The sequence below is a fragment of the Lepisma saccharinum genome, unplaced genomic scaffold, assembly GCF_977018435.1.
Source record: "Lepisma saccharinum unplaced genomic scaffold, izLepSacc3.1 HAP1_SCAFFOLD_938, whole genome shotgun sequence".
In the NCBI taxonomy this organism is placed as follows: Eukaryota; Metazoa; Arthropoda; class Insecta; order Zygentoma; family Lepismatidae; genus Lepisma; species Lepisma saccharinum.
The window spans coordinates 26,278-46,148 of record NW_028143591.1 but is presented as its reverse complement, the minus strand read 5'-3'; the positions used below and the strand labels follow the sequence as shown (position 1 = coordinate 46,148).

The 19,871-nt window shown below is 37.2% G+C and overlaps 1 protein-coding gene across 1 annotated transcript in view; it reads right to left on the bottom strand.

Moving 5' to 3' along the window:
* Window positions 1-838: 838 nt before the first annotated feature.
* Window positions 839-19,871, bottom strand: part of LOC145983433 (uncharacterized) — a 30,393-nt gene continuing 11,360 nt past the window's right edge. Inside the window, exons 3-4 of the mRNA XM_083116543.1 lie at window positions 5,339-5,391; window positions 839-1,376 (exon numbers count right to left, since the gene is read on the bottom strand). Of these exons, the coding sequence (XP_082972669.1) occupies window positions 1,249-1,376; window positions 5,339-5,391 (181 nt within the window). The 3' untranslated portion in view covers window positions 839-1,248. The remainder of the gene's footprint in view (window positions 1,377-5,338; window positions 5,392-19,871) is intronic.

Here is a 19,871-nt window from a genome sequence, read left to right as displayed (position 1 = left end):
AATAGTACAGGGTATGAGTTGGTGTTTTAAGTCCACTTTATGCACAGATAGGTTAATCGTGACTGGGCCTACAGTTTAAAGTGGGATCCGAACCAGGGACCTCTTAGTACAAGGTATGCAATTAATTTTAAATATGTTATTCATTCACAAGATGGCCTTCACGTTTTGAAGATGATGTCAGGAAACTGGCTACCGTAAGGCCAAACAACTGTCTTAATGCCGCAATTAATTGTTTGTGGATGTCAAACGAGGCCCATTTTCATCTCAATTGCTTCGTCAATAAGCAAAATTTCAGATATTGGGCCCTTGAAAACCCACATTGCAGTGTCATCGTCTGACATCACCAGCCTTTATTTTTTTAAAGGTCGTTATTCTTATAACAGGCTGTGCACCACTCCACTCCTCCACGATAACTGAATAGCGTGGCACCTACTTCATGTTTTGTACGTTACGTGGCGCCACATTTCTCGCAGTATTGCCAAGTTACGACTTCAAAAAATCCCATATTTTCTAGACACCCTTTATTACATCCCAAGCTCCTCTCCAAGCCTAAAATCACCAATCAAGAAGAGAAATCTGTTTCAAACGAAGAACATTTAAGCGTTGAAACAGTCAAAATATACCTAACAGTCATACACGCCGTTGAGTACCTTGGACCACACCTCATGTTACTTACACTGTGTTGGAAAGTAAAAAAAAAAACTGACACCCACATTTAACTAAAGTGAAGAAAAGTTAATAAAACCAAACTAAGAGAAGTAGCTCACATCAGCCACTAGCATTCTGAATTAAGAAGCTAAACCAAGTATTTTAGTACTAAAAATTCACATCCAGCAACTACTTACGAAAATTATAGTTTTATTCACTATATACACAATTTAGAAACAACATGAACTATTATCGAAAACATTTCATATAACTTCTTCCTAAGTAAATGTCCAGCATTACTATAAATAGTTTATCACATTCACATGTTGAAAGTTCGTGTACATGCGACACATACGAGAATAGAATTCGAACCATTATCAAACAGAATCCATATTTTTACACCAACACCCCACAATATGTCAATTTCATGCAGTACCTGTCACATGTGAAACACAACGAATCATCTGCAGAAAACAAAACAATGACATGAATATTTTCGTCGTACAGTACCGTGTGCTAGAAGCCGAATGTATAACTGTTAGTTATATAAATGTCACTGAACGAACCTATTCACTGCACTAACTAGTGTCTGTGTGTCCATCATTGTCTGAGCATAGCCCTTGTGGTGGGGCGGTGAACGCCTTGGAGGTTGTAGGAGTAGAGGGGACCATCCTGCCGGCGATTGGGGTCCTCTCCGTTAGATGGGGACACAGACGACAGGGGGACCTCTGCAAGAAAGAGTTGATTGTTAATACAAGTGTTTCGTGTACGATTATCTTATTTGAAGCGTGCAGTTTTGGTGTGGGTGTGTTCGGGAAAATGTCGGGAGAGGGTTTAGCAGGGTCAAATATTTGCGTTCGTAAATTAAGCAAGCTGGTTATTTCTATATCCATATTATATACATCAAGTGAAAACTTCATCGTGCAAATTTCAACACTTATTAAATTCTACCTAACTTTATGTACAGAAAAGTATATTGTTAAGTACACTGTAAACTGTCAAAAGAATAAGTTGTGAATTTCTTTAATGAATAAGGGTTTAAAGTTTTAATGTGTCTGCAATATGTTTTCAGAACTATTCAATTATTTAAATATTTTTATTTATTTTTCATCTCAAGGGATGATTAAGGGGGTAAATCATAGGTTTATCCTGTTGAAAAGTGAGATGGCAGGTCTAACCAGCTGTTTGATTGAATTCTTGTTTTAAGTCTACTTTATGCACAGAAATGCTAATCAGGACTCGATCTACAGTTAAAAATGGGACCCGTGTCACTATGTTTCCCGGGGATCGAACCCGGGATCCATTGATTACAAGGTGACAGCGTAACTACTAGCAATCGGAGAGGCCCGTTTAAAAAATGTATGCATGTACTATTCTGCAGATTTAAAATTAGACAATTTGAAACTAACTAAAGACAAGTCATAACCAAGAAAAGAGATTCCAGAAGAACAAAAAAAAAAGGTAAAGTGCTCCCCTGTGCATAGCACCACGCAATGAAGGCGTATAGGGGGTGTGGGGGTAACGTCCCACACTTTCTTGATCCGGTCGTGAGTGGGGGTGATGTGATCAGCATCACGCCCCTGACCGCCTTCACCCCGCAGGGTTTCCCCCAGGTACCCCATGTTATTCGACGCTGGGTGGGCGCCGAACAGCAATATTTTATTTCATTTCAAGTCTCCAGATAAATAAAACTTACACACTGCAAATATTGTAATCTCAAAGTACAAGTTTTTCTTGTTAATAGAGTATAAGTACTTTGACACATGATACGGTACAAAAACTATAATGAGTGAAAGGAAACAAAACCACGACAAGTAGAAAAAATTGACCTTAAGTGACTACAGAAACAAGGAAACATTTCCAAACAAAATAATTCTTTCAATTCAAATGAACTTCTGGACAAAACAGTATTTTCAAAGGTAAATAAGCTACAAAAAGTAATTACATCCTCCACCAACAATAACAGTCGATATATTGTTCCCATACACACGCTACATTACGCACGCACCAGCTCACAACTGTGTGTATTATCTCAAAAGAATTTCCATGCATATTAAACCACCTCGCAACATGAAAATAAATACAAACAAAACAGAAATGCACACGAATAGGTTCAATCGTATTGGATGTGCCGCTTCGAAATGCTGTTATCTTGATTAGTGAATTCAGAAGGAAAATTTGTTACTGGTGTGAAGTGTTCATATTTTCCAATTATAAGTCTCAATTTCATAAAGAGACAAGATAATCAAAACAAAATTCATTCATCACCGCTAAAGAATTGGAAATTAATGAAGTTATCTTCATCCTGATGGAATACATGTTTTTTTTATAATTTTAGAAAAAACGAAGGTGTACGTTGATTGCTCATAAAATTGGAAATACTGAAAGGCTGATGTCCAGTTTCATTTGAGTGAATAATGGTTATGCAATGCAAGCAACAAAGGATCTCGTTAAGTTTCCACATGCATTGATATCCGATATGTATTATTCAGAATGTACAGTATAAATAATGTCGTATAGATGCTGGGTAAAAGAAAAAAAAGAACAAGGGAATGCATAAAACGTAAAGATTTCTCTTTAAATAAAAAGTTTAAAAAATAAAATCCACCACCTCTGGCATTGTACGAGAAAATTAATCAAACGGAAAATTAAGTCATGAGAAAAAATGTCTCGTCTACTTCCACAATACAGAAAAATGAAAAGTTATCAGTAAACATATCATAAAGGATGTTTACAAAAAACTTCTACGTTCTGAATCACAGCAAATAAGCCGCAGGGACTGATGTACAGTCACGGATGCTGCCGGGTTGTAATGAATACATTGACTTCTAACGGAATCGTTACAACCCGCCAGTGTCCGTGACTGTACAAGTTACAATAGAATTTGGAAGTTAAGCATACTCACAAGGTGGCACAAATGTCCGTAAGTTGAACGGAAATAAAGTATTGCTTAATATGTATACAGCCATCGGCAATAACACTGGAACACCTAGATTCTAAAATGCCCACTTCTCTGCATGGCGCTACGTATGTTGCCTAACAAGGGCGATGAGTGGGTTTTAATAGTAAATTTTCAACTGCAATTTCTACAATCCGTATATTTAGGCAACACACACATCGTCATGCAGGGAAACTGGTACTTAAGGGTCTAGGTGCCTCCCATATTTTATGGACAAATATTAAGACATGCTCTAAGCACGTGGATGTGAATTGAAAAGTTCATGATATCTCCTATTGTAAATCGCAGTTTGTCAATTATTGTAATTTGATCTCGACCAGTCCCATTACTTCGCATACTGATGACGAAATGGCGTGTCGTCTTGTCGGAACTAGTGACGGGAGTGCATGGAGCAATCATTCGTCACTCAGAAGTAGATAAATGCATAGTCTGATTTATTGAATCATTGAAACCAGACGTTCTCCCATTCTCACCCTTTGCATTCGGTTAAATTTCTGACTTTTTAACACACAATTTGAAGAACCCATACACAGCCTCGTGATGCAGGTTGCTTCATGACTGTCGACGAATGTGATCAAATCCGTTCTTTCCTACTCACTTTCCGTAACAACAATATAGGCAAGACACTAAAGTTAAAGTTTTAATCAGCTTTTTGCTAGTGTAAGGTATCATTGTTTGGTTGTCCGTCTTCGTATAGTCAAGAACAAAAGTGGTTTGAATTTCACAACCGTGTGCGAACTCGAACGTGCCTTTGTTCAAGAGCGTATGTACCCGGGTAAGGAACTGTCCCCTAAGGGAAATGTTGAAGTGAACATTTAAAAATTCACTACTTAATAAGGATTTTGTTAATTCTTTAAAATCATGTACATAATTTATACTTTTAGTTTGCCATTGTTACTAGCTATATTAGCGAAACTGACAAGTGCACTACTGTTTCTAAAGAAAAGATTCATTCGATTCGTTGTACTCGACGCATGCTAGATAAATTTAAATTGAAAAATGTAATTTTTCTAACATGGCAACTAACACCACACCTAGTTCTATGGTTAGTATTACGAAAGTTAATTTACGAGACGTCGCAAATAAACGTTGGAAAGGTCAGGTCTGTGAGATGTAGGTTATGTACGAACAATGAAAAATATTTTTCCCTGGTTTCTACACCATCATCTATCTACAACGGAGATGTATTGGACATTCTTCCTCTGTCATTATCTAACCCTTTTTAAACTAGTCAGAAATTGCGGAAGAAATTTGAAGATCTAATTTAGTCGTACGGCAACTTCTTTAAACTTTGAATCAAAACCTACTAATATAGCATGTAGTGCATCAACATCAAACATTATAATGACAATCGAATATACTAGAATGTGAGGCTATGGCCGTTTTGCATATATCCAGAAAAAGGTTTCAAAATAATAATCAATTTCACTGCATAGGAAATCAGTCTGTAAAATATACATATTTATATATATATATATATATATATATATATATATATATATATATATATATATATATAGTAAAGAATCGAATCTGCTAAGTGATAATTCTCTCAGCAAGTTATATCATGCTCATATCTATTGGTAGTGTTCCCCCGCTTGTCGCCAAATTACATTTCGCGGGTTAATGACCTCGTAATACATATATCTTGGAACTATTTGATGGAGATGCAGTAGCATTCACACAAGCATCCTAGTTAGTTTATATATGTTAAAGTTCAGTTCCACTCACCTCGCAAGGAACCAGTTGAACTGGATCCAGAATTTCTCTGCGCACTGGAATCTCTGGAAGAAAGGTGGTAAAATTAATTATTTCTTTTAGTAATGTATGAAATATTAGCAATTTCAAACAATGCAAATTTACTCTTGTTCATTTGCATTTCCTGAAACTCTTGTCTATTAAGAAAAATGAATTTATTGAAAAGACCACTTCATGCAAAGATGCGTTAATATGACAAGAACAAAGAATTATAAATGGAATCATACTGAAATGTTCCCCCCGAAACTATAATCGAACCCAGATATATATACGATTTGTGATTTGTTTTATTTTACTTCGTGATTTGTTTTAATTTACTTCGCGTTTCTGCCACTTTTGACTAATTGCGAAGATGAATGGTGATAAGATGAAAGATGAAGATACAATCACAAACACATACTGACAGGACGCCACATAAGTCCCACAGACGATTATACTGGTCATGGGTCCAGACGCCAAAGCCTCGCTAGTCTGCAAAATGCAGTTCATAGTGTACTACGTGGAAGAAGGTTGACATTTGTGTTTCTTTAGAAAGGGTCACCTCTTACACTCCCAGATATATTCGAAGAAATATCAAACATTTAAAAATCTAATAAAATTTATAAAAACATTTTTTATAAAATATCTCCTAATATAGAGTACTTTAAAAAAGCAGAAACCAAGGTATCTAAGAGGACATCAGTTACCAAAGGAAATCAATTCATTTGTGCATCTATGTGCATTTGTGGAATTATTTTTACCTATTGTACTGCTGAGGAAATAGCACAAATATGGGACTAAGTAACTCTTACATTGCAAATTAAATAAAAACAACATTCTGAATTTTGTAAGACTTTTTTCACAAAACAACTAAGTTGGTTAGTTGGACTAAAATGTAGAATATTTGTGGTATTAGATTACACAGACACCTCATACAGTATTAATATGCGAGTGCATCTTTCATAAATAACAGTGTATTTATGGAGGTACTTATGTGCAATTATAGAAATAATATATATTTCACCTTGAAAGGACCTGAAAATGGGTTTCTTTACTAATTGGTTCATAATCCAAACAAATTTTAGAATACTTGAGATGGTTTTAAGAACTGGTTTTGTTTAATTTTGGTTTTACACTTGTGTCAGACTTCTCTTGGTGTATCTAATTTCCTTAAAATTGTTCTTAATGTGCCATTTCAATATAATGTAATTTACATTTTTTAACATCTACTTTAAGAATACATATACAGACTATATATTTTGGTTCACGCTATTATCAGCGATAGAAATGAATCCATATCTCCATCCATTTGTACAATATTTTCTAAGAAGATGTAGAAGAAAGTGTTCTGTGTATATATTGAGAAAGTACCGTCATGTTTACGGGTCAGTGGAAGTTGCGCAGATTTTAGGACAAGGAAAGGAAAGATGACCATTATAATTTCGATTATGTCATTAATTACTAAAATATACTTAAATACACGATGAATTAAAATAAAAAAAGCTCTAGAATTTCATTTTGTCTGCGAGAACACCCAAACTACGTCACACGGAAACTCCCGAATTTCTCCTCCAGAACTACGAGATCCAGTTGTCAATTAAGTTATCATCAACAGGTTAATGATATACCTTTATTTCAGATACTTCGTGAATGTAGTTCAGATTAAGAACTAACACAGAAACTTCAAGGACACAAACTTGGAAATGCGTTGAATGGATACAATGAAGAAATAACCTTTTAAAAATGATATTTTTCATGAATGTAGAATGCATTTTTCCTGTTTCGAAATTGAACTTAGCATAGTAACTTCATCAGATCCCCTTAACAATTGTATATTTGCCTTTCTCGTAGTTTTATCAATAGCTAAGTCGAGATAATTAATGTCTTAAACAATTAAAACTTTATTTGCTTATCGATCTTCAAAATATACCGATAATACTCCTATGTTTATTTCTTATTCACTCCCACTGTAAGACAGACAGATCGTTCATGATATTAAATATCGCATTACACAGAAACAAAAATTCCGTGCAGAAGGAAGTATCACTTCTTTCACCACGAGATTTCATGTGTTCAGGTCTTGTTTTTTGTGAGAATCAAGAGGTATCGAATGGCAACTATCCTCGAAGGACCTCTTTGGAAAGCATGCTTTTTGTGAAAGCTCTGGACAACAAAGTGGCCAGTTTCTTTGCTCGCCTCGACCCGTTGAGAGGATGAAAAGTTGTTTTCCAAAGTCAAAAGGAGAGATTTCTCTTTATCGCTGCCTCTCACGCGGCAGAAAATCCCAAGGATTTCTTCAGCTTAAGCCTAAGGACCTTGATGGAGAAACTCCTTGAGGAAATTTGATCGAACACGGTAAGTCAAAATGGGCAAAACGGAGTCGACAAGTCATTCCTGAGAGCTTTCAGCCATTTGCCGCAATCAGTTTATGCGGCCAATCAGCTCCGAGCTGTCGTTTCGTCTGGCGAATGCGAAACAACAGGATGTACGCGGCGACAAGACGCAGCAGTAGACGACAGGCTGATTTGAAATTATTGCACATTTTCTATGTTCCTGACGATTCTCTTTCGCCAATGTGGATATAAAGTAGTAAATTTGCAATGGTTTAGAGCACCTGCAATTTATTAGTGCCTTATATTGATTTGAGAGACAAATTGTATTAAATTTCTATGCACTCCCGATTGCTTCCATTTACAATGCTTCTCGTGGCAGCGAGAAAATTGAATTTATTAGAACCTTGTACAGCAGCACAACAGAATCAGATCGTCTTTCACCTTTTGTGTTTTAAGGGTGATGAGTGTAGCAAATCTTGTTTTCAACCACAAAGCACATTCCTTTTGTATTTGTGGTTATTTTAAACCGATTCTGCTTTCTAGATTCTCTAGGTTTCTAAGTTAACCACGAAGGATGGTCAAGAATTTCTGCTCAGGACAGATGAAAGGGATAATGTTGCTGCAGCAATAAACCTTCGGGTTTAGTAACACCAGAGGTGGTTAACCAGGGCTATAAACATGGTATATTTTTAATTTTTACGTCACTTTTCTGCCCCTTTAGGCTAATCGCGACTACCAGGATGAATTATTTTTAAATAAAAATTGATGAAGTGGCCAGGCTGGAACTCTCTGTGGCAGATCGTTTGGTTGACGATTCAACGCACTCGTCCACAATGGTGGCTAATAGGAAGGGTTAAATGAATAAATATAAGGAAAAACAAAACGGAAGGTCCATACCTGACCAGGAAATCGAACCTGCGATTTTTGCTCCATCTATCTTCCTTTACTTACCAAAATATCCGTATTGACAAACTGTATGGGTCTGCATCCCCCTCCTAACAGAATGCTTCCTTCGTGGGCACAAATACTTTCCTCTTTTTGCTAGGATAGTTTCCGATTTGAGTTTCGAACGCATGGCTCATTTTTACGTTGTGGTTGTGCAGCATTCTAAATACTGTACTCGGAGCTCAAAATGGACCGGAGCGACGTTCCGGTTCGTGAATATCTGGAAGTTTCTAGTTCCGTCTCGTCAGAAATGGAAACAGACAGTTTTAAGTTATTATTATTATGTTTTAAATTTTCTGTCTGTGTGAAGTAATTTGTCAATACTCTTTAATTTGCGTTCTAACTATCCCATTAAGAGTCAATGACATCTTTACAAGCCAGAAGTGTCCGTGACAGTGCATATGATGGAATTCATATAAGCTTCCCTTCTACGTGTAGATGTGTCACGAGCCGGAATAAAATGCTGTATAGTCAAAAACGCCAGCAGTTCCCGGGTGGCGAGAGGTCGCCGGAGGGGTCTTGATCGAGGGGACGAAGCGCGAAGGTGTTGCGAGTAACAGTGTCAAGTCGGTCCGCTTAAATGCTTTGGGCGAACCCACTGAGGACATGGGCCGACGCAGCGCCACGTCGTGACTCAGCCAAGGAACCACGAAAGAAACCAGATACAGTGGTAGAACTTTGGGTTTATCATTTGTTTAGACATCTTACTGGCTCGTGCGTGGTCATCCCCCCACTCACTTGTTTAGTCTTTATTAAATATTGGTAAAGGTGATAAACCGTTCTTCATATACATATCCTCTCGCAGCCAAGCAGTTTAAGCCGGCGAACGGCCTAAACGTAACAGATATGTTGTTGCCGCGAGAATGCTTGTAGTTGTGCCTTGTAGTTCTTGTTTTTACTCTATATTTGTTAATCATTATATTTTGTCGTATCTTATGAACTCTATTGTTCTGAAAGAAGTATCCTCCTGCACAAGATCTTTACACAAATTCAGGTTTTCATATGGTCATTCTTTTTCTTTAATAGTTCAGTCTTTCATATTCTCCCTGATTTACTTAACTGTGTAAAGTGGGCTGGGCGTCTTAAATCAAACTCATATTAAACCGTTCGTGTCGCATACTCTTTATATATCTGATGCAAATATTTTTGCATTAACTATTATTAATTTTAATACAACGCGTTGCCATTAGTGGCGAATATCATTGCTGCAGTAATCAGAAAAAAAACATGTTATTAAAGTAAAGCGTTCCATTTCGAGCCCTGACTATAATACCAAGGTTAGCATTCCTGAATGTTTATCGAACGATACATGTCTGTCTGTGTAAAGACAACGCTTGCGAAACGAACCAAAAAAAAAACGAAGCGAGAAAGCAAATAATTTGTTCCTAAGGATACGAAGGTCAAACTCTTGCAATCCATAATATAAGTAATTCATTCAATGCTTTGAAACTGCCTGTAAGTATGGATTCTACACGCCCTCTCCCCCCTCCGAGTTCTACAGGTAATCAAGTATACAGTTCTGCGAGTAATGCCTGAAAAAAATCATGTCATGCTGTGTCTGGGGCCTCGAGACATTCCTAGAGCTAAAACCATGTCCTTCCATGACCGTATACTGAAAAACATGGGGGGGGGGGGGGGGTGGAGGTAGCCATACTTGATTTATACTTACCCGCATAGATACAGTCACTGTCCTATATGTGCTTCATGGGACTGAATAGAGCTGCTCGACGACTGTTGGGGAGGGAGGGATAATACATTTTTATGTATTATTCCTCAATACCAACTCGCAAGGATAAGGCAATTAAATTGTAAAATTTACAAATTATGTAAACAACTGCAATGCAAATTTTAACATTTTTCCTTAACTCAGATATTTTTCTGCCGTCAAAAATGCGTTTTAAAGCATTAATTGCTCATATATTGTGTTCCGATATAATTTCTCAGGTTAAAATCAAGTTCAGCGAACACATTTAATAACAGCACGTCCAGTAAGGAGTTCCGTATGTATTTAAATGGGAGATCAATTGCCATCAAGGACCCAACTATCGTGCTGCCACCTACAATTAGCTTTGCCTGACCAGCCCCATTTGAAACGGGAACAACACTGGAAAGAGGACAGTCAGAAGTCAAGTTGGAGGTGTCACTGTTGGCCTGTGATTCAAGAATAACCCCGGTTTCAAACAAGTTTAAGAACTTCCAAAATTCTTTGAAAATTCTGGCTCGATTGTCCCAGGAAAGAGTTCTCGCAGCATTCTCTCCCCATTGTATTTTTGTAAACCTTTCAAGAAGTATTTGAAAATGAGTTGCCGATTTTGGTTTCTGAACTTGCAATAATACAACATGTTAGAAGTATCTGGGGGGCTGGTTGAACCCCAACCCCCCTTAAATACTATCATGCCTTTTTCGTGGCAAAAACTAGATACCAACACCACGAATCCTAATCTACTATTAGATTGATTTATTGATTTAGTTTAATTTACTTCGCGTTTTGTGCCTCTTGGCTAATTTGCGAAGATGGGGATGAGTGATGAAATGATGAAATTGATAAATGGACATTCACAAACAACCAATCCCGAGCGGGATTCGAACCCGGGACCCTTAGCGTCGCAGCGAATCTATTAGAATCATAATACAGAGCACTAATATTTCGTATGGAAAATAAACTTGTGTCGATTAGGTCGAAGTGAGGCCCCTGGTAAAGCATAAAATCTAGTATACAGACTAACTGTGCAGTCGATAAGCAAACAGAACACGTCACGGGGAAATAAATTGGTTTGTTAATGGTAGTCATCGTACTGACCAATGAGAAGCTGGGAAAAGACATCAAAAATATCAAGAGAGGAATGTGCCGTTTATACATGTTTACAAAGTAAATACTGGGCGATTGGAATGACAAAAGACTCACTGCTTATTGCCTTTGCAGCGAAACGGTTGCCACCGGTTAATACATGGCAATTTACAAACATGTTTGGTGTATGCATATTCCCTGTCATTCTTATCCAATCTATTTGCCCCCTTTTGTTTGTACTGTATGGCACGTGAATGACCTCAGGCTAGTTGGGTAGTTATGTAATATGATAAACTCTTAAGTGCTTTTTTTATATACACGTATATAATTATGATCGTTCCAACGAAGCTTTTGGGTTCGAGACCCTGGCTGGGGATGATGTTAATTTGCGTTTGTGCAGTCATCAATTTCAACTAATCATTCTCATTGTTGCGATTAATTTCAGGAGGTAGAAAAGCGACGAAACACAAGCAGAAATACAATGATTTGAAAAATTTTCGACGTCTATTATAACTATTCTGTGCACCATTTCGTGTTGTCTCGTTTGGAGTGTTGGTTAGCGTGTTGGACTAACATGCGGTCAAGTTGAGTTCGAGCCCAGCGGAAGGTAACTTTTATTTTTGTCAAATTTCATCCAACCTTATTTATAAAACTCAGGTTTCTTTAAAACCTGTTGAATTACATGCCACTTCGTATGTTGGCAATCTGAAAGCAGCAAAGATGAAAAGTAATACGATTTTTATATTATTCCCAGAAAATGACAATGAAACCATTAATAACGGTTTTTGCAATGTGATATTGATATCATATATTGAAATACTAAAAATGGAGAATTTCGCTTAAACCAACTTATAAATGATCATATCCTGATGTAAGGTGCACGATCAGAAAGCCTGAATGTTGCATTCAAAACTGCAGAGAACAATGACTGACTTATGAACAGCGAAAAGTTTTTCTATGCTTCAATGGGCTTTTAGATATTACTATAAATAAACAAGGGAGAAGAACACAGGTTGGTTTGATGAATTAATTTGTAAACTAAAAGTTTTAATTAAAGAAACAAAATACGTTCACGATTTAATATGTCATTCAATTTCATGCACATTCCACCAACTGAAAGAGTATTTTCAAAATTAATAATATTTGGATAACCGACAAATCCAAACTTGACGTTGAGCCCGTAAAGCACTTGATAATTACAGAAATATACGTAATTTTACTTGAGCATGCCCTTAATTTTGTTTCTTGATTGTGGAAATAATGTGTTGCAACGAGCAGTAGTATGTTTTAGAGAGTGTTTATAATCTCTTGTGTACTGCATGAGAATACTGAAGTCATTCTTAGATTCCTAATCAAATAAAAATTATTTATTGTAATCTTTAAAAAGGAAAGCCTTTGTTTCTTTGCAGCTGTTAATGATAGAAATTCAGTTGCAAAAAAAAAAAAAGGTAAAGTGTTCCCCTGTGCATAGCACCACGCCATGAAGGCGTATACAAGTTACCAAATTAACAAATATTTCTCTTACATATTTGTGCTATGTGCTCGTATGCTTTATATAGGATGAGGAAGGAAGCAGATTGTTCTTGGGTAACCTGCCCTGCTTTTGTCAGAAAACCTGATCAGCATACTGAACCAAGCCATCACATGAGATACGACTTCAATAATAAGATCCGTTTCTATGGCCAACTAACTCCAAAAAGGGTAATAAAATTGTCAGTGTGAGGAGACAGAAATAACTGCCTCCCATATTACATTATACTCTGTATGCCTAGTGTGGTTTGCCTGTCCCTAAAGAATAAGCTGAAGACAAACCTCTGTCGATTGTAACGCGTGTAAAGTCTGTTCCAGCTTACAAATCACATGGAATACCTTCGCTAGCTTCAGTGTGCTGCACAAGGTCATGTTCGACTGATAAGCAGGCACGTGACTCAGCGGCCAACCGACAGGACCCCCAGACAACCTTCTGTAACTTTGCGAGGTTCCTTCGCATCCCTGATAAAGCGCATGCGTGTAGTCCTGGCACATTTTGCATAACTGGGTAAGTAGCAGTGAGTTTGGACTCTGGATATTTTTTGAACTCGGAGAAAAATAATGATGCGCAGAAAAAACATTTTTTTCTGTATGTTTCGATTGAGTGCTCAAATGTTGCAGTAAACATATCTCCGCGACACACAACAACAATTACATTAGTCAGTCACTCCCGAGAAAAAAGCGCTTCAATGTTTAGGAACTTGGCAAGCGTTACTCACGAGACGAATATATTGTCCGTCTGTCAGAAGGTCCGGTGGTGTGGTGGTAGCGTGTTAGTTTAACACGTAGAAGGTACTTGGTTCGATTCAATTTGATTGCCTCCAATTTTTCTCTTAACTCAAGCAACTAATTATTTCATTTTATTTATTGCACACATTCTTATTTCATTTGCTGTGCGAATTGTTGAATTTCGAATTGAATTTTGTTTTCCAAACTTTTACAATTACTTGCGAATAGAATTATATTTATTCCTGGTTCATTTTCTCGAAAGAAATGTATACTTTTCACCAGGTATAACATGTTTTGAATAAAACACGTGGACAATTTAATATGTAAATGTTTGTAAAATTATGAGAAAAGTGGAAAACTACCTTAAAAAAATATTTCCATAAATAAAATTGAAAACGGTAAAATAGAGATTTCCACCCAAAAATAAAGTAAAAATATATTTCACCTTTATTTTAATAAATTATTAAATAAAATGCGAACATTTGTTGCTCGAGTTATTAAAATAAAATTGGGCAGTGGAACGAGAATCGAACCCATAACCTTCGGGACGTGATACTTATTCGCTACTATGGGGCTACCTGGCCTTTTCAAATCATACAAAAGCATCTCCTCATCAAGTCACTTGGAGCGCATCGAAACCTTCAAGCGCTTTTCCTCGGATATTTTCTTCTTTTAAGTCCACTTTATGCACAGTAAGAAAGCTAATACCGGAGTGGACTTACAGTTTAAAGTGCGATCCCAACCACTCGCGTATAAACCGGATATCAAACGTTTCCTCGGAAATTGCTGGCTAACGTGCGATATTATCAATACTCTTTTCGGGCATGGATGTTTGTGTTTGTCCCAATGAGAATAAAGAGAACATAGAGAAAATTGACATGTATGACAACTGAGAAAAATGTGAAAAACTGGGGATACTGACAAGTAGGTGTATTCCTTTAATTCAATAATAAATAAAACTGCAGGGTACCGTACCACTATAGAAAGTTCGTTCCAAACTGTAGCCGTGTGACATTGACATTCTTAGATGAAATCAACAGATATTCGCAGTTTGTGACTTGTGTGCTTTTTCCTAAGAAACTTAGATATTTTATTTTAGTTTACAATTTTAGTTCATCATTAGTTCTTCTCTCTTGTTTATTTATATTATAATAAATATAATGATAATCCTTTGCGCAACAGCCCTGAAGGGCCTTGGCTTACCTACCGACTGCCGGTCTCCCTCCCACGCTTTCCTTCGTCACCTCTAAGCGTGGAGATCTGCAACCAGTATTGGAATAGTCGGGGGGTCAACCCGACGTATCCCCAGCCGTTATAGTAGGTTTCCGGGACCGGATTACGCTTACTCATTCGAAGCTCCCCAATTTCCTCACGATGGTGGGTTGCCACCGGCCCTATACGTAGGCCGAATAAATTCCGACCAGAGCCGGATTCGAACCTACGCCGTCCCGCAGCGAACGATCTCCGCTCGGCCACGGAGGAGGACTTATTTATATTAACAACTATTATAGTACGAAAATAAATTTCACTATTCATAAGTCATGCATTGTAAACTGTTAAAAAATAATGCATTGTTCTCTGCAGTTTTGTATAGTAAGTGCAGTTTATGTAATTACATTAAACATGACGGATCAACTGCAGATCAAATTTTTCACATCAGATAGACACTTGAGAAAAAGTGGGAATATAATCAAAATGTCCATGAGCTATTCATTTACTTCAAAAAAGCATATGATTCGGTCAAAAGAGATAAATTATATAATATATTAGTCGAGTTTGGAATACCTAAGAAGCTTGTTAGTAGGATAAAGGTATGCACCAGTGAAACAGAAAGTAAAATTCGTGTGGGTATTAATGTGTCTGACAAATTTGCAATTCATGATGGATTAAAACAAGGATATGCATTATCTGCATTGCTCTTTAATTTTGCCTTAAAATATGCTGTTAGAAAGGTAAAAGAAACTAACGAAGAACTAAATTAAATGGTGTGAGTCAGTTGTTAGCATATGCAGATGATGTAGACTTATTAGGGGATGATATAAATACAATTAAGAATAATGCTAAAATATTTTTCAAAACTGCTAAAGAGATAGGTTTGGAAGTTTACAAAGAGAAAACTAAATATATGCTTACAGGCCGAAACCAAGTGTTAGGTAATAATCAAAATTTAATTATTGATAACAACTCGTTTGAACCACTTTCCAAATTCAAATACTTAGGAGTAATATTAACAAATGAAAATTATATTAAAGAGGAAATAAAAAGTAGGCTTAATTCAGGAAATGCATGTTACTTTTCTCTTCATAAACTTTTGTCTTCTCGTTTAATATCTAAGAAACTAAAAGTTAAAATATACAAAACAGTAATGTTGCCTGTAGCATTATATGGGTGTGAAACTTTGTCTCTTACATTGAAAGAGGAACACAAATTGAGAGTATTTGAAAATAAGATCCTTAGGAAAATATTTGGACCTAAAAGGGATGAGAAGACAGGTGACCGGAGAAGGTTACATAATTTGTATTCATGTCCAGATATTATTAGAATAATTAAATGAAGACGACTTAGGTGGGCAGGCCATGTGGCACGAATGGGAGAGGAAAGAGGAGTTTACAGGATTCTTGTTGGGACACCTGATGGTAAGAGACCTGTAGGAAGGCCAAGACGAAGATGGAGGGACTACGTTGAGTAGGACCTGAAGGAAATCTGTAATGATGGAAAAGAGTATATAGATCTTGCTCAGGATAGGGAAAGATGGAAGGCCTGTGTTGCTGCAGCCATGAACCTTCGGGTTTAAGAAGACTAGAGAGTTAGTTAGCTAGTTCTCTGCAGTTTTGAATGCAACATTCAGGCTTTCTGATCGTGCACCTTACATCAGGATATGATCATTTATAAGTTGGTTTAAGCGAAATTCTCCATTTTTAGTATTTCAATATATGATATCAATATCACATTGCAAAAACCGTTATTAATGGTTTCATTGTCATTTTCTGGGAATAATATAAAAATCGTATTACTTTTCATCTTTGCTGCTTTCAGATTGCCAACATACGAAGTGGCATGTAATTCAACAGGTTTTAAAGAAACCTGAGTTTTATAAATAAGGTTGGATGAAATTTGACAAAAATAAAAGTTACCTTCCGCTGGGCTCGAACTCAACTTGACCGCATGTTAGTCTAACACGCTAACCAACACTACAAACGAGACAACACGAAACGATTTTGCAAGTAGTCCACGAAAACGAAAGTTTATTTTCAGATTACTAATTCCCAAGGTATAACATGCGTAGCCAGGTGTGTCTTGGCGTTTTCTGTACTTTTGTTATTTTGTGTAGCTTTGGTCTCTCCCTAAGTTAATCACGGGAATAGTGAGGAATGTTTTTTAGACGAAGATGATAAATAGACACACAGGAATAATCCACCCTCGCAATAAATCAAGAACTCAAATCTGGAACCTTCGATGCGAGGTGTGTTTCTTATTCTAACTATATCTGTGTGTTTTCGTTAGATTCATGGTATTTCGTGAGTAGATATGAAGAAAGTGAAAAAATAAGTGGGTGGAAGGGACTGGAGAATCGTAGCTACGAAACTATTGAGAAAATATCCTTCGCCAAGATAGAGAATCTCTATATCCCTTGTGAAAGAGAACCTATTAGAAGAATGAAAGGACAGATTAAAATATTAAATTTGATGTGTATCCTTTCGTTAAAATGCCTAGAAAACAATATAATAAACTTGTTCACTGCAAGAAAATAATAAACAAAGATTGCCCATTATGGTGGGGATCGAACCCAGGCCTCGCTGATGAAAGCTCTGCACGCTAACCAACACACTACCAATAGCACTACATTTTCTTTTTTCCGGTCAGTCTGTTTCCTTCCTCAGCACATGAAAAAGCAAATGCATCTTAATTTCTGATAACTGTCTCATTCTCTATTAATAGAAACCACGTATGTCAAAAATAGATGCATTCTTTCTGTGAAATATCACATGTTTCGCACATCATGCTTCTCCGTTTACTGTCATTTGGACATTCACTTGGAAGTTAAAACTTAGCTTTGTGTGTGCGTTTTCACGTGCATGTGTGTGACAAGAGTGGTGTGAACGTGTGTTGGATGTTGTTCTAGGTATTATATTCGTTCAAAGCATTAATATAACTGTAAAATATAGAACTTAGTGTAATGCAAGGAGTGAAAATATAAACTCAGTCCGTCAGGTTCGTTACCAAACAATGTTAAATAAGGGAACGTAACTTGGACCGAGTATTATTGCATCTCGAGAACACGAGACACAATCTTCATTTCGTATTTCTCTTTGGCATCACTGCTCAATTTACAGAAATGTATACCCGTGACTGGTATACAAGTCGCAGAATTACAATGTTGTTTGGGTTGTCTAGTCACAAGGCGCTTGGTGGTCAGACATGGATGGCTTGCTTGAGTGCTTCTTCAATAGGGTCGTTACAACCCAGAAGTGTCCGTGACTGTACGTGGTAGCAATCGAAAGTCGAAATCTGTCAGATACTTACGAAAGTGAAAAATAGTGCACGATAAAATAAAAATTCGTCAAAACGGCCCGAATATGAGATGCAAAATGTGTTCGTGTGCAACTAATCGCCATAAAAATATTCTATCCACCTGCGGGTCGTCATGGGCAAATGTGAAACATAGCAGTAAGGAAGGAAGCTGTGTCAATATCCAATTAGTTTAATTAAGAAGAGCCGTGATTTGTTTAGATTCACCTTTACTCGGAGTAAATATGGGTTCTGTGCCAGGTTCGAATCCCACCCTGGGAAGAATGGGTCTGTTCTCATGAATTTCATCGTTATCACCACTCATCCTTGTTCGTTTCTTTGAATTGGTGTTTTAAGTCAACTTTATGGACATATAGGCTAATCGAGACTGGACTTACAGTAGGACCCGAACCACTGTGCAATGTGCCTCAACTGGGTATCGAAACTGGGACCCCTTGATTACAAGGAGACGACGTTACCACTACGCCACTGGGAACACACATCATTATCGTTGCGATTAGTCAAAAGTGGCAGAATAGTGACGCTAAGTAACAAAAAATCAAATCAAACTATTTCCTCATCAGAGGGGTGACATTTTTATAATTGCGCCCAAAATTACACTTTTATACAGGAATGGGATTTTCAGGACGTTCAGACCCACCCAGTAAAACTGTGAGATGAAATGAACTTTTTCTTTCGTCGACTGAACTGTTATCAACCCCCTCCGCCCCAATCAGAGGGAATGCGCACGCCTATGATTCCTACATCCTTTGCCTACTTCTGAAAATAAAACTTTCACGCTTGCGAACTGAATATATGTTTTCACCCAGAAAATTCGCTATAACTTCCAATTTATTCATTTCTAATATATGATTATTTTTCCCTGCGGCCAAATAATGGTAGTACACTAATTAAAGTAAGTGATCGAGTTAATAAGGAGTTCGCTAGAGAATCAAGTGGGATAATCTAATTGCGTAAAAAAAATAATGCCCGATCCTTATTTGGAACTTTCATTGGCTTAAATATGCTTAAATAGTATTATTTTAATAAAGGCGATAACATCCCTCCCTCACTGATTTTCTCAGTAAAAATGTTAGGAGGGGCAACTGCACTCCTTGCTTCCGTGTGTACTCATATCGTATGAATACTATCGTCTCGACAAGTTCTGGTTAGTTTCCATATATTCCGATATTTTGTTTTCATATCCTACCTCAGTCCAATCGAACATACGTGGGCACCCACCACAATCTATTCGACCGTACAGGAAGAACAGACAAACTCGCGAGCACGTCCGAGCGCCGCCACTTAAAACAGCACCAACTATAGAACTGCCACAATGGCAAGCACGAGGCTTCGCTCGCAGAAACACGTTCAGTACTACTAGACTCGCGACCTTGACTCCTGCTGCTTGCGATTTCGAGCACTTCACAGTTATGGAGCTTAGATAAATTGTAAAAAGTTGTGTACTGGGGCTTGTACAGTCACGGACACTGCTGGGTTGTAACTATTCCACTGAAAGTAAATGTATTCATTACAACCCGGCAAATCAATTCGGAACTATTCGAAGAATTATATTCTTCTTAAAACTGAAAAGGTTCGTTGGCATCGTGCTGTTATTTGTATTGGTATGAGCAGGGCATTTAACTATTTTTCCTTCTTGATTGGGGAAGTTGGCCGCGGTGGCTCAGTCGGT